This window comes from Fukomys damarensis, unplaced genomic scaffold (assembly GCF_012274545.1).
Source record: "Fukomys damarensis isolate Sample0158 unplaced genomic scaffold, DMR_v1.0_HiC HiC_scaffold_23, whole genome shotgun sequence".
NCBI lineage: Eukaryota > Metazoa > Chordata > Mammalia > Rodentia > Bathyergidae > Fukomys > Fukomys damarensis.
This window is the reverse complement of record NW_022900935.1, coordinates 24,665,836-24,680,955: the sequence shown is the minus strand read 5'-3', so window position 1 is coordinate 24,680,955 and position 15,120 is coordinate 24,665,836. Positions and strand designations below refer to the sequence as shown.

The following is a 15,120-nucleotide window of genomic DNA, read 5'->3' as shown; positions in this document are numbered from 1 at the left end:
AAAAGAATAATATCCAGAAAACAGCAAAGTTCTGTTGCTGTTGTGGTACCTGGCACCATTTTTTTTTTATTAGCATCTTAATCATCATCTGGAAAGAGAACATTCTAGAGTAATATCATTAAATATAGCTCTGATAAAGCACGGTCCCTACTATCTATCATAAAGCAGGTACAAGATATTTTACATTCACAGAGGTATGATACAGTACCGTACTACATCAGTAATACTAGAGTCAAAAACTGTTTCTGTAGAACTATCAGATATTATGGCTGTTGATGTCTGGACATGCAGGCAGTTTTCCACCAAAGCTAGCCTTATCCTGGGCTGCAGTGATTTGGTTTGGTTTGGTTTTTTAATTTGTTTTCAGTACTGGAGAATGAACCCAGGGCCTTCACATTGAGCTTGCGATAGCTTATTTGTACTTAATTTGGCCATTACCATTTAGCTATATGCCCTGAAGACAAGTCTGAAGCTGGTGACATGACTTTGGCTCCTGGCTACAAGCTCTAGCCATGGGAATTTCCCAGAGGTTGCTGTAATAAATGATAAGATCTCCAGCTCCAGCTACCTCCCCATCTCAAAATCTATTGAAGAAACACTTAAGTCTTTCCTCTCACCACTTACCCTTGCCTCTCAGAGTTGCTAGAATCAAAAGGCATATATAGGGCCAGGGATTTAGCTCAGTGGCTCTGCCACCAGCCTTGTAAGCAGAAGGTCCTGAGTTTGATTCCTGGTACCAAAAAAAAAGGCATATATTAAAAGTTGGTAAATTTCAATGTGCCCAAGACGGGCATGGTGGCGCACTCCTATAATCCCAGCACTCAGGAGGCTGAGGCCGGAGCATCGCTGTGAGTTTGAGACCAGCCTGGGCTACATAGCTCCAGGTCAGTCTCAAATGCATAGTGAGACCCTGTCTCAAAAAACAAACAAACAAAAAATTTCAATGTGCCAGGAAAGACATGATGAAACAGTAGGGTGAATTAAAGTGGTAAATGAGCCAGGGATTTAGCTCAGTGGTTCTCGAAAGCGCAAGGACCCGAGTTCAATCCTCAGTAAGAAGGAAGGGAGTGAGGGGGGAGGGGGGGAAGAGGGGGAAGACAGAGGAGAGGGAGGGAGAGAAAAGCGGGGAGAGGAGAGAGAGAAAGAGATTCTTAGTTCCTGGCTAGAATAGTGCAGGCCTTTTAGAAGTAAGAGAAGAGATAAATAGGGTGAGATTGAATTGGTGATAGGTAGCAATGTTTAGGTCTTGAAAGCTGAATATAAAATTACAGATCTTTAAACAAATAGTCTTAGCCAGGTATAGTGGCACACACCTTTAATCCCAGCTACTCAGGAAGCTGAGAAGGAGGATTGAAAGTTTGAAGCCAGGCTGGGTAACTAAGTGAGATCTTGTCAGAAAATAAAACAGGCTAGGGATATAGATCAATGCTCCCTGGGTTCAATCCCCTGTACCACGGTGGGAGGGGTGGGGGGTCATGGTGTTGTATGCCTATAATCCTAACCCTTGGGAAGCTGAGGCAGGAGAACCTCTGTGTTAGAGGCCATCCTGGGATGTATAGCAAGTTCAAGACTAGCCTGGACTTATAAAGGATTCTATTTTTAAAAACAAAAGAGGAAGAAAATCAGGTGTAGTACTATATGCCTGTAATCCCAGCACTCAGCTGAGGTAGGAGAATCACTGCAAGTTTGAAACCAAATGGGCTATACATAGTTCAAGTGAACTATATAGTGGGACCCTATCTCAAAAAAAAAAGCAGACCCAAGCCAGGTGTGGTGGCACACGCCTGTAATCCCAGCACTAGGGAAGCTGAGGCAGGAGTATCACTGTGATTTCGAGACCAGCCTGGGCTACATAGTGAGTTCCAGGTCAGTCTCAACTACATAGTGAGACCCTGTCTCTAAAAAAACAAAACAACAACAACAAAACAGGTCCAGGGATTTAGCTCAGTGGTTCCACTGCCTGACTCAGAAGTGCAAGGACCTGAGTTCAATCCCCAGTACCCAAAAAAAATTTTTTTAAATTAAAAAAAAAAGGCGGGGAGATACCAGGCATGATGGCTTATACCTGTAATCCCAGCACATGGGAGGCTGAGGCAGGAGGATCACCAAGAGTTCAAGGCCAGCCTGAATTATATAGTGAATCCAATGCCAACCTGAACTTCACAGTGAGACCCTATCTCAAAAAAAAAAAAAAAGTTCTGGCATCCATATGAATGGGCTGTGCGTGGTTTCTGGTCCTTAGATGTCCTAGAGATTGTCTGAAGGTCCCTCTACACAAACAACAAAATTAAGCCAAGAGAGCGTGACTCCTAAATCTCACCCATTATTTGTTGGGTGTGTATGAATATCTGAAGATTCTATTGCTGCCAAATCAATGCCCAAAAAATTAAACCAGAGTAGTCTTTGAGTTAGTTTGCCTGCCTGCCTTTCTTTCTTTCTTTCTTTCTTATGATACTGAGGACTGACTGAACCCAGGGCCTTCACACTCAGCTACATTCCTCCCAGAATGTTGGGATTAAACATCATTCTCAGTTTGGTGAGGATTTTTCATTTTGATTTTGGTTTTTTTTAGTGCTAGGGATCAAACTCAGGAACTTGTGCTTGCAAGGCAGGTGCAGTGCCACTGAGCTAAATCCCCAGCTCAAATATCATCATCGTCATCATCATCATCATCATCACCATCACCATCATCTTCCTGGTTTGGGTTTTTTATTATTTTCTATTTTTACAAATAACAGAAGAATACCTCTTTTTAAATTTGACTATTTTATTTGTTCAGCAGATATTTATTGAACATAATGGATTTCCTTAGAACGGACTTACAGAAATGGAATTACAGAGTGAACTAATACAAATATCTTCCAGTCTTTTGCTATGTATTGCCAATGAATCTTCAGAAATAATTTTACCTTTTGACTCTTACTATATGAGAGTCACTGTTCTCAAAGTACTTTCACCAGTAAGGCAATTTATGTTACATTTGCTAATTTAGTTAGAAGAGAAATTGCATCTTATTTTCATTTTTATTTCTTTAAAAATATTATACATGTTTTAGAAATACTTATATATTTTTCTGTGAAAAATACTACTCCTTTGTCCTGTAGCAATTATTTTGTCTTTTTATTTTGGTGGAATTATTGTTTACAGCTGGTAATTAAAGTTGTTATTTGCCTTTGTGATTTCTTTTTTTTTTTCTTGTATCCACATCTGTTTTTATTAGTGTATATTGGTTATACAGATTAATGGGTTTTATTTTGGCAGATCTGTACTCCTTTGTGATTTCCTGAGAGGAACTTATATAGTAATTTCATGAGATGAGATGATTCTTTCTTTTTTTTTTTTTTTTGGTACTGGGGATCGAACTTGGGTCCTTGTGCTTGCGAGGCAGGTGGTGGAACCACTGAGCTAAATTCCCGGCGAGATGAGACGTCTCTGAGAAGGCTGTATAAGAAGGGAGATTGCCTAGCATCTCTGAGGCCTCCTGGGTTCCATCCCCAGCACTGCAGGAGAGAGACAGACTGAAGAAAGTTTGGTGGGGCCACTGTATGCAGCTGGTAGCCTTCAGGCCCAAGGTCAGGATGTTCACAAAGGTTCATAGTAGCTTTGATGGGGGAGGGGGGTTTCAGAGTACTGGAAATTAAACTCAGGGCCTTTTGAGTTAAGTCCTGAGTTACATCCACAACCCCCTTTTTTATTATTTTGAGTCAGGTTCTAAGTTGCTAAATTGCCTAGGACTGGGATCAAAGTTTCAATCCTCCTGCATCAGCTTCCCAGAGTACTGAGATTATAGTTGTGCTGCACCAGGGCTAGCTTTACAGTAGCCTTGTATGACTTCTTGGCACAGCTTTGAGCTGCCTGCGCTCTGACTGGAAAGCAGGAAGAGTAATTCTGCTAAGCCATCTGCATTGTAGGAATTGACCTAATTCTAAGCTCTACCAGAAGTGAGTGGGACATGGCAGGATGATTTCATATCTTCTCTCTGAATCAGTTACTGATGGGGCTGTGTGCCAAGGCTTGTTTGCTTGCCTCTTACAGTGACAGTTCACTCTGTTTTGGTGCATAACATAAATCCCATAGCCCTGAAATCCTCCAGCTGCCTGTGCTTTGTCCCTTCTTCAAAAGAACTGACTTGTTTTCCAGTGGCGAGGACCAAGGAACATTTGCTATCCACACTGGTTTGGAGCATTAAAAGATGAGAAAAAGATGGACCGGGGATTTAGCTCAATGGTTGTGCCACCTGCCTCGCAAGCGCAAGGACCAGAGTTCCATCCCGGTACCAAAAAACAAACAAAAAAAAAAAAGAGAGAGAGAGAGAAAAGCTAAGAATAAGTCTTGTTTTATTGTTTGTATTCATATGGAAATTTTTAATCTCCATCAAAGGATCAGGAGAAAAATCGCATTGAAATTCAATACAAGAACTCCCAGCTTACATAGAATTTTCCAAAGATGTTTGGCTTGATCCTTTAAAAATAACAGAAACTATGAACTATGTAGCTCTGGGGTTCATAATTTTCCCCTCCCCTTCCCATCCTCTTTCCTCTGCCTCTGCCTTGCCTTCCTACCTACTCTCGGTCTGTGTGGTCCTGTGTCCATGGGCTGAGTGTCTCTGACTGAGGGCTTGGGTAGGAAGTGGGAATTTATGCAGCAGCAGTCAGCTTTACAGGGCTATCAGTGCTTTAACCTTTCTTTCAGGCCTCGTTATCTATCTCTGATTACTAGGACTGGTTTTCCTAGCTTTAGTCTCTTTATCTTAGGTCTTCTTCTACCTTGCTTGCAGAATTATCTTTCTCAGAAATGAAACTGATCATGTCATTTTCCTGCTTAAAAACCAGCATGGGCTTCTTGGTTCAGATCTTCTAGACCTCCACAGAACACTGCCACATTCTGGCTCCCTTGCCTACCTAATCAATCAGCTTCATCTCTCACTACCTTTCTCCTTGTACATATACCAAGTAATTACTCACTGGATTATTAATCCTTAAAGTCAGAAATAGTATATGACCAGCTAGGCATATACAGTGGCAGACTTCTGTAATCCCAGCTACTTGGGAAGCTGAGACAAAAGGATCGTAAATTCAAGGCAAGCCTGGGTAATTTATTGAGACCCTGACTCAAAATAAAAGGATGGGCCAGGGAGTTAGCTAAGTGGTTCCGCTGCCTGCCTTGCAAGCACAAGGACCCAAGTTTGAAACCCAGTACCAAAGATAAATAAATAAATAAAAGGGGTGGGGGCCTTGGGATGTAAACTCAGTGGTAGAGTGCTGTATGATAGATAGTTGATACATGCTAAATAAATTAACTAGTGATTTAAAATTCTAATGAAGTCTCATCCATCCGCTTTCATTTCTCTTACTAGGTATTAAATCAAAAGCAAGCAGGGTACAGTGGCACATGACATGTCCGAGCATTATAGGAGGCTGAGGCAGGAGGGTTGCAAGTTCAAGTCCCATCTAGACAATTTAGCAAGAGTGTCTTGAAATTTTAAAAATAAAAGGTGTTGGGGATAGCTCTGTGGTAGAGTTCCCCTGGGTTTGATCCCCAATACCACAAAAAACAAAAGCATTTATTAAAAAAAAAAAAAAGCATACTCACCATACTAAGGATCAGGTCCCTTCTTCCCCTGTCTTTTTTTGGGGGCGCGGTGCTGGGAGTAGATGGAATGCAGGGCCTCCGGGGTGCTAGTCAAGCATTCTTCTTACCACTGAGATATATTTCCAGCCTCACCCAACACCAACATCCTGTCTTGATACCTACCAGGAAGTAATATGCTTCCTGGAACCCAGAAACTCTATAAAGAAGAACTCCAAAGCTCTTGACCAAAATGTCCTACTGCATTTATTTTTTTTCCAGCTTTAATTGAGTTTATTGGTACATTTTAGGGATACAGTGCAGTTACATTCATTGTTCTACTGCATTTATTTTTGAGGTATAAAAATAATGAAGTTTTTTTCTTGTTGTTTTCTGGGAGTTCTCCTACATATTAATCTGTGGTTTTATTTTCCCAAAATGCCTACCTAGACTGATATAATTACATGAAAGTAAACTGAAATTAACTTTGTTGTGCAAATGCCTTGATAACTATTGTTAAATAGATCCAAATGTTAATATAAGAGAACCCACTCTTTTAAGTAGGTAGGACTATAAAATCTGCTTGGGAACTACTTATTCATTAGAACAGACCTTAAATTTGCAGAATCTAAATCAAACCAAGAGAGTAGTACCATGCTAAGAAAAATAAGACAAGAAACTTAAAGATTGTCCAGCCTAAGGTTATAAAATTTTATAATTTGCATAAAGAAATCACCGATAATCATGAGGGAATACAGAACAGAAATTCTATAATCATTATCTAACATAGCTATTAGCATTAGAAAATATTAAAATATATAATTCATTGCCATAACAGATTAAAAGTGAAAAAAAATTAAAAGCTCCATAAGCACAAAAAATTTTTTTAAGCTGAGCAGAGTAGCACATTTTGTAATCCCAGTACTCAGGAGGCTGAGGCAGGATAGCCCCAAGTTCAGAGCCAGCCTGAACTACATAGTGAGTTCAAGTCCAGCCTAACCTACATACTGAGATACTATCTCAAAAAAATTTTTTAATAAAATTCAGTATTCATTTGTAGATGAAAGATTTTGACAAGAAATAAAAGAACTTCCTTAACCTAATGGCACATTCTTGAAATTCCAGCACTCTGGAAGCTGAGGCAGGAGGATAGGGACAAGTTCAAAGCCAGCCTGGTTTACATAGTGAGTTCAAGGCCAGGCTGAACTACATAGTGAGACCCTGTCTCAAGAAACAAAAAAGAAATAAAAAGAAACACTATTGCATCAATAAGAAATATAAGAAGATATACAGGACTTTTTTTTTTTTTTAGGTTGGTTGGTTGATTCTGAGACAAGGTCTTGCTGTGTAGTTCAGCCTGGCCTTAAGTTCACCATGTATCTAGGCTGAGGTTTAGCTTAGTGGTGCCAGCGCCTGCCTCACAAGTCCAAGGTCCTAAGTTGGATCCCCAGTACCAAAAAAAAAAAAAAAAATCACCATGTATCACAGGCTGGCTTTGAACTTTCACCTGTCCTCCTACCTCAACCTCCTGAGTATCAGGATTTCAAGGATGTGCCACTATCCCTGGCTATAGAGCTTTTATGAAGAAATTTTTCTAAATATTTTTGAAAGTTTCAAGAGACCATCACGTTCTACCTTTTCATGGGTTGTTGCCAATGAAGAGTCTGAGCACCATGTTAAAGTCTATATATCCATATACACGTGTGTATGCATTATAAATATACATAGACATACACCAGGTAGATGGGACTTTATGGAAGACTATTTTCTGCCCTAACTAGGGGGAGAAATTCTCAGATTCAGTGCACTACTCCCAGCCTGAAGCTAATAAAGAGAGCTCAGATCCTCTTCTCCAGAATTGCCAAATCATTGCCCACTTGATCTCTTTCAGTTTGCAGTGGTAGGACAGGATTTGGCTTCTCTTGCATTCACAGTTTTTGGTTCCAATATGTTCTAGTCAAGTTTCTCATATTTAGTAACTCTTTCTTCCTAGATCGATCACTTCTATCCGGAGTGAGCTGATTCCATACCTAGTAAGAAAACAGTTTTCCTCAGCATCCTCACAACAGGGACAAGAAGAAAAGGAGGAAGATCTAAAGAAAAAGGAACCAAAATCCTTAGGTAAGTTCTTGGGTTGGTGCACTAATAGTGGCAGGGGTAGGAGCACCTTTTAAGAGAGTGGCTGGGTGGCTTAGCCCAGCCTAAGAGGCCTGTCTTTTTCTTTTCTCCATGGCTTATAATCTTTTTAATGTGTTGTTGAATTCAGTTAGCAAGTATTTATTAAGGATTTTTCCATCTGTGTTCATCAAGGATATGGACTGTACTGTAGTTTTTTTTGTTTTGTTTTGTCGTTGTCTGGTCTTGGTATCACAGGATCCCTGTCTTAAGGCAGCAGATCTAGTCTATGGACAAGACAAGCTAGCTGACCCCATACTCCCAAGCTCTGCATAAGTTTGCTCAGGCAGATTCCAGCACTGTGCTATTCAGGGACAGGCTAGGCATGCTTCCAACACCATTGTCTGTTTCATAGCTCTGTTCTTAACATTAGACCAGTTTGTCTTTAAATTCTGCTTGCTGTTACTCTGCTCCCTGGTTCTTCAGGTCCTGGGCAGATCAACTTCTGATTAAACTCAGCCTCTTCTGTCAAGGGAAGGCAGGTGAAGAAGTATATAATTACAGTCCAATTAGAGACCAACCAAACTGTCTCCATTCCAGGATCTGGAAATAAGATTTGTCTTGGTTGCTGTCAAATTCCTGGTCTATGGCCTAGTCCTGTGTTTGTATATATTCTGAAAAAAAGATTTACCAAACAGTAAACTGAGACAGTATAGAGTAATGGTTAAAATTGTAGGCCTTGGGCTCTTGTGCTTCCTCTCACAATAGCCCACCCTGCATCCACCAGGGTATCCCTTTTATCTTGCTTTTTTCCTCTTTTACTTGGCCCAAGCTCACTCTGCAGATCCAATTTCTCCCTCCCTCTTCACTTTTACTTTTTCAAATGAACTTTGTTTAAAAAAAAAAAAGTGGGGCTGGGATTTAGCTCAGTGGCACCGTGCCTGCCTTGCAAGCACAAGGTCCTGAGTTCGATCCCCAGACCCCCACAAAAAAAGAGAGAGTTTCAAAACTGGAGGCCAGGTACTCTGGCTGCAAGTTGTGTGCTCTTTCTGTCACAGCACAGCTGCCTAATATGGTCACAGAGATGAGCTGCACAAAGCAGGCATGGCTGGTCACTAACACCTGGACATCTGTATTTTCGCATGATTTACGAGCAGCATTTATTTTATTTTCCTTAGCAGTACTTATTGACCAAACTTGCTTTTAGGGCCTCTTATTAGGCATTTTATACAATACAGAAAAATACACTGACTCTTTCCATTTGACTTAGTCTTCCCAATTGTAATGGGATTTCCCTGGGGTGGATGCTTCACAGATGAGTTTCAAGGTGAAGTGTTAGCTATACCCTTTTTCAAAACTTGCCTGAGTCTGTATCTTCTCTGTTCTCTCTCTCTCTCTCTCCCTCTCTCTCGCTCTCTTTCTCTCTCTGTCTCTCTCCTTACTTAGTTTGGGTGTTTGTTCTAAAGATGTTTACAGTTTTATAAAAGAAGCCAATACACTGACCTCGGCTCCCTATGATACCTGCTGGAATGCCTGTCGCAGAGATAGATGGGAAGACTTGTCCAGGTCACGGGTGCGCTGTTATGTGCACATCATGAAAGAGGGGCTCTGCTCTCGAGTGAACACTCTGGGACTCTACATGGAAGCAAACAGACAGGTGAGAAGATGGGTTTAGAAAAGGAATCAAGAAGTTCCTGCCCTAGAAATGGACTGAGCCTTTTGTCTTACTTCACCATTAGGTACATAGTAACTTATTCAGAATCTCTCTCATTCCCAAGGCTGAGCATGACTTGGAATGTCAGGGGCGGTCACTGAAGAACCAGGTACAGCAAAAAGGGAAGTAGAGGGCCTGGTCCATAGATTGGGGCCTTTGTGGCTCTAAGGAAAGGCTTAGAGCTCCAGGAAGGCTAACTTCTGGCCTCTGGCTTCAGTAGCTGTCTCCTACTATGTCCACAATGGGAATTCTGTACCTACAGTACTTACGAAAACAAGAAGATAAATACTGTATAATTATTACTTTGTTGAGGTAAACATAGACATAGGGAGAAGGCTTCTCTACGAAAGTGAAGGAGACCAGGTATTGTAGCACTGTAATCCCAGCCCTCAGGAGACTTGGGCAGGAGGTTTGCTATGAGTTCAAGCCAAGCCTGAACTGTATAGTAAGACCCTATCTCAAAAAATAGAAAATAAAGAGAATATTCCCAGCATTCTGGGAGGCTGAGGCAGGAGTATCATGAGTTTGAGGCCAACCTGGGCTGCATAGAGTTCAAGTGCAGCCTAGACTACATAGTGAAACCCTGACTCAAAAAAACCAAAGGGTGTTGGGAGAGACAGATGGCATGGGGTAAGGAGATGAAGGGTGTACGTGAGCTCTTTATTATGTTGTGAGCATAGGAGGAAGGCTTTAGGAGAGAGGAATGATAATACTAGGAAAAGAAATACAGATAAAGGATTGAGATGAGATTAGGAAAAGATAATTGAGGGAACAACATTGGGTGTTATTCAAGAATGATAGAGATGAGATTATAAAAATATTAGCTATAGGCATTGTTCCTGGCTGAACTCTATGGAAACTGTCTTGGCAGGTGCAGAGTAGGGTAGGCAGTGGTGTGGGATGTAGAATGAGGATATTATTAAAAATTGAGGGATCGGGGATTTAGCTTAGTGTCACTGTGCCTGCCTGGCAAGCACAAGGTCCTGAGTTAAATTCCTGGTACCAAAAAAAAATTGAGATGCCGCTGAAGAAAACCTGGCTTTGGAACCTTCAGGAGCCACACCAGAGAGTTCAAGTAGCTATAGCCTCAACTCCAGACATCAAGTTGTCTTCAGCCTGTACTGGTTATAAATCCAAGGGAATCCCAACCCAGAGAGCTATGAGAAATCACACTTATGTTTACCTAGGACTAGAATCTGTCAGGCTGGCCTGGAAGCATATTTGTAGATAGCCTCATGCCAGAAAAGTGTCCTATGAAGTTCCAGCAGAGTCTGTGGTGGCAGACAACCCCAAAGGGCATTGGTGGGTGTCTCAGTTTCTTTTCTCAGTGCTGAGACACAACACCTGACACCCACAAGACAAAGGGGGAGGGTTTATTTAGCTCACAGTTTGTAGAGGTTCCAGTCCATGGTCAGCTAGTTCCAAGGCAGGGTGGCATGGCAGAGAGGCATCACAGAGGAGAAATAGTCCATGGTGTGGCAAGCAGAAGGCAACAAAAAACTGCGAGCCTATCTTTCCCTTTTATTCCATCCGGGCTACTAGCCTTTTGGGTGGTGCCATCCACACCCAGGGTGGGACATCTGTCTTCAGTAAACCCATTCAGCCATACCCAGTACTATGCTAATTCTAACCACTAGAGTGATTTAGTACCTTACATTGTTGTTTTTTTGTTTGTTTGTTTTGGTTTTGATGGGTCCTTGCACTTGTGAGGCAGGCAATGAAACCACTGAGCTAAATTCCCGGCCCTAGTACCATACACTCATAATCCTAGCATCATATACCCTAGATCCAGCCAGCTGTGAAAAGCCCTACCTATGAGCCCATGAGGTTTTTGGGGGAAGACAAGCCATAATAGTTGGATTATAATGGAAGACCAGGGCCTGGAGGATTAGACTTCATATGCCAGTTTGACCAGAGGCCACCATATACAGTGCTCTGACCAGCATTCTTCCTGTGCTGGAAAATCATTGGGCACTCTACCTGTACCTTCCTAATGGGCCAGTAGCCAAAGCCCCCGTACCCCTAATCTTGTCACTGTTAGTATGAATAGTATTACTTCCCCTTCATTTTCTTTTGGCTGGCGAAAAACACGGATTTCTAACCAGGATCAGTCCCTGATTGTGGAATTTGTCTTAACGTTGCTCTGTCCTCACCTTGTGCATAGCCAGAGTAGTCCAGGAGCTGAGCAGGAACCTAGGATGACTATGCTCATCACTTGTGATATTCCTTGTCCCCATCAGATCTCCTTTCCCAAGAAGTTCTGCTTGGGTACCTCAAAGGCTTGCCTCCGCACTTGAGGTGTCTGATATGACTTTCACAGAACACTCTCAGCTAAGAGACTGAGGATACAGCCATCTAGATGCTACTACATAAACAATCCAGGTCCTAGGGGACATGCAGCAGCCTCACTCTCCCTCACAGAGAGAAAGCTGTGGCTGGGAACTTCCCACATCTCTGATTGGGCATTGGGCTCTATCTAAGGTGTTTTTAGGTCTTTTTCTGGTCTTTAATGACTAAATCTCTTTCCTTGAGGTGCCCAAATTGCTGCCTATTCTTTGTCCAGAAGAATCACTGGTTCATCCCTCAGCCCAGATTACCAGCAAACATCTGGTAAGTGTTAGCATGGGAAGGGCTGTCAAAGGACAGTTTCTGGAAGACTTTGAGACTTGTCCTTGAGCCCTGTACCTCCTTAGCCCTAGAGAAATCCTATCTGAGTCCAGTAATAAAATCTCACTCAAGACTGCCTGTGAAGACACTGACCCTGTAAGGAAGGGTTCATTTGGTATTGGGCTGAGACACAGGAGTGTTCATTCCGTCCTTCCACCCTGATTTGAGCACTTTCCTCAAGAGAACATATCTGTGCACCCAAGTGCATGGCTGTATACCTGTGTCCATTTTGTTTTATTTCCATTTGAGTTGGTCTCAGCAGTTATACGAACTTTTAGCCTGAAAAATAATAATGTGGTCCCTTTTGCTGAAATGTCTTTATAGAAAGATTTCATTAGACCCCAGCTCAAGGGATTTTGGGGGTGACTTACAGTTGGTTGGGATGTATAGACAAGCTTTTCTACTTGCCTTTTGCAGGTTGGAGTTGACAGCCTCATTGGACCAGATACCCAGGTTGGAGAGAAGTCATCGATTAAACGCTCAGTCATTGGTTCCTCCTGTCTCATAAGAGATAGGGTGACTATTAGCAATTGCCTTCTCATGAATTCAGTCACTGTGGAAGAAGGGTATGTTTCCCCTTGTGCCCTCATAAGGAAAGACTCCTGGTACTACCTAGGAGGCATGAAGTCCAGCCCAGCTCAAGAAAGGGCTAACTTTGGGGAGAGAAAGAAAGCGAAGGGAAAAAAAGGAGTAGTACGTGGGCCCCCTGAGGTCATAGTTTTGCCTCCACAATGACATGTTCTCTCAAAGCATTTCTAGCACTCTCCTCGTTCTTTTAATAGTCATGGTCCTGGGAGAAGTGGCCTTCTCTTTACTTGGTATCCTGCTTGATGAGTACAGCCACAGTAGTGAACTTTTGATAGTAGTAGGATGGCACCAATGACCAATGACTGTTACCTTCTTCTGTCTCAGTACCTAAAGTGGACCTAAAGAAGGCAGAGGGCCTAGAAGGAGTTGAGTGTATGAGCTGCTCTCTGCTTTTGAGGGCAAGCTTCCCTATAAGTTGTAGAGACTCTTCCTTTTTTGTTTGTTTACTTTGTTTTTCTTGAGAATCTTCCTCATTTAGAGACATTTGAGAGTGTTCTAAAATCTTGATTTATGAACAGCCTGGACTTGGGATGAGAGGACTTCTATGATGCTTAATGAGATTCTTCTTATAGGCCTCAAGTTTTTCTGTGTATAAAATGTGAGCATAGTTGGTAGAAGAAAGGAAGAACTTTTTTTCATTCAGTACACATTCATTAACCATATATTAGGCTGTATTGGCATTATTTGTTGTCACACATGGAGAAATGCGGAATTCTCGTGGCCTAAGCCATTATTGGGTTTCTAAAATGTTCTGTCTACTTAAGTGAAGCAGCCTTTCCTTGTGTGTGTGTGTGTGTGTGTGTGTGTGTATGTGTATGTGTTGGTACATTTTCAATATACAAAATGGTAACATTCATCATAGGGAATTTGTACCTGTACATGATATATCTTGCTTCTTTTTTCCCATTCTCCCCTTTAACCCCCTTTCTTGTCCTTATTGTAGCTAGTTGGGGTCCTATATGCCTCAGTTATCTGAATGTCAAATTCTTCCCCTCTGTTTGGGAAGTTTTCTATCATTAATTCTGCAAACAGCTTTTTAAAGTCATTTGTATTTTCTCCTGCTACTTCATGGATTCCTATCAGTCTTATGTTATTCTTCTTTGCATCATCTAGGAGTTGTTGGATCGATTTCTCATGATCTCTTACTGTTTTGAAGAGAACTCTCTTTTCATGGTCACTGACTGCAATCTTATCTTCTATATCTGAGAGCCTATCTTCGCATTCTTTTATTCTGTTGTGTGCACTTTCAATAGAGTGTTTAATCTCCTGGATATCTGTTTGAATCTGTTTTATGGATTCCATTTCTTTCCTATGTTGGGCGTTTATTTTTTCCATTTCTTTCTTATGCTGGGCCTTCATGGCTTCTATCATGGTCCTGAGCTCATCTATTTTTTTGTCAGTTTCTGCTCTAGAGTCTCGAATCACGACTTTCATTTTGCTCACTATCTCTATGGTTATCTGGGAAATTATTTCTGTTTTGAATTTTTCTAGAGCCTGATTGATCTGTTTTGTTGCTTCCTGTGCTTTGAGTTCAGGGTGTCCTGGTGATTCACTATCGGCCTTTTCATCCTCATTTCCCCTACTGTTTGCCATTGGTGAACTGGAAGTCTGTCCTTGTGTCTTGCTTAAGTGTTTTCTCATTTTAATTTTTGTTGTCGGACTGTCCTTGGTTTAATCTCTGGATTATCACCCAAATCTTCCTGATATAGTTGCACCCTAGCTTCTGTGTCTCTAACGAGGACCCACAGACATTCTTATCTTCATAACATCAGAGAAAACAGCTCATCAAATCAACCACAATGCTTTACCCCAACTGATACAATCAGCAACACATTAAGATCAGCAGAACTTGGACACTGACCACCTGTGGTAGTCACTAGTCTATCACCCTTAAATCATTTGAATGAAATTGAAATCAAGAAGCAGTCCAAAACATGTCTGCAGTGAACAAAATTTCAATATAGTATATTTACCATTTAATGGCTCAGACAGAGCGAGGATGCCAGACCCCTGATCTCAGTTAGCTGATGGCTGAACCCCATGACGCTGACTGACCTCGGGCTGCAAGGCCCAGATTGAGTTCCCCAACCTTCTGAATGGTTGAACTCCACAATGTTCTATTACAGGTTTCCCATGCCCTTTCTTTAAAGATGTTCAAAGTTGGGAACTCAGAAAAATACCCTTGATGACCACCCCTGCCTCTGCAGAGTGGGTCCAAAGACTGGCACAGTCAGGAGGTCTGAGAGTCCGGGGGGGGGCTTACGGGGGTTCAGGGGTGCCCACGCGGCTACCTTCCAGGTGCTTGAGCCATGGCGGCTGGGTCGGGAGCAGGCGTGGCTCTCCTCTTTCTTGTCCTTATTTACAAAAGCTTTGTTTACATTTTTCCTTCTATTTTTTTTTTCTTGTCCCTCCTTTCCTTTCCTCCTCTCCCCTCCCTTGTTCCCTTTCTCATTTAAACATTTTCAGGA

General features: G+C 41.9%; 1 protein-coding gene across 4 annotated transcripts in view; it reads left to right on the top strand.

Moving 5' to 3' along the window:
• The window catches only part of Eif2b3 (eukaryotic translation initiation factor 2B subunit gamma), a 119,123-nt gene that overhangs the window by 93,667 nt on the left and 10,336 nt on the right, over positions 1 to 15,120 (top strand). For all 4 annotated transcript variants that reach the window (XM_010610158.3, XM_010610155.3, XM_010610156.3 and 1 more), the window contains 4 exons: positions 7,562 to 7,689; positions 9,150 to 9,340; positions 11,930 to 12,007; positions 12,482 to 12,630. In XM_010610158.3, coding sequence (XP_010608460.1) covers positions 7,562 to 7,689; positions 9,150 to 9,340; positions 11,930 to 12,007; positions 12,482 to 12,630 — 546 coding nt within the window. The remainder of the gene's footprint in view (positions 1 to 7,561; positions 7,690 to 9,149; positions 9,341 to 11,929; positions 12,008 to 12,481; positions 12,631 to 15,120) is intronic.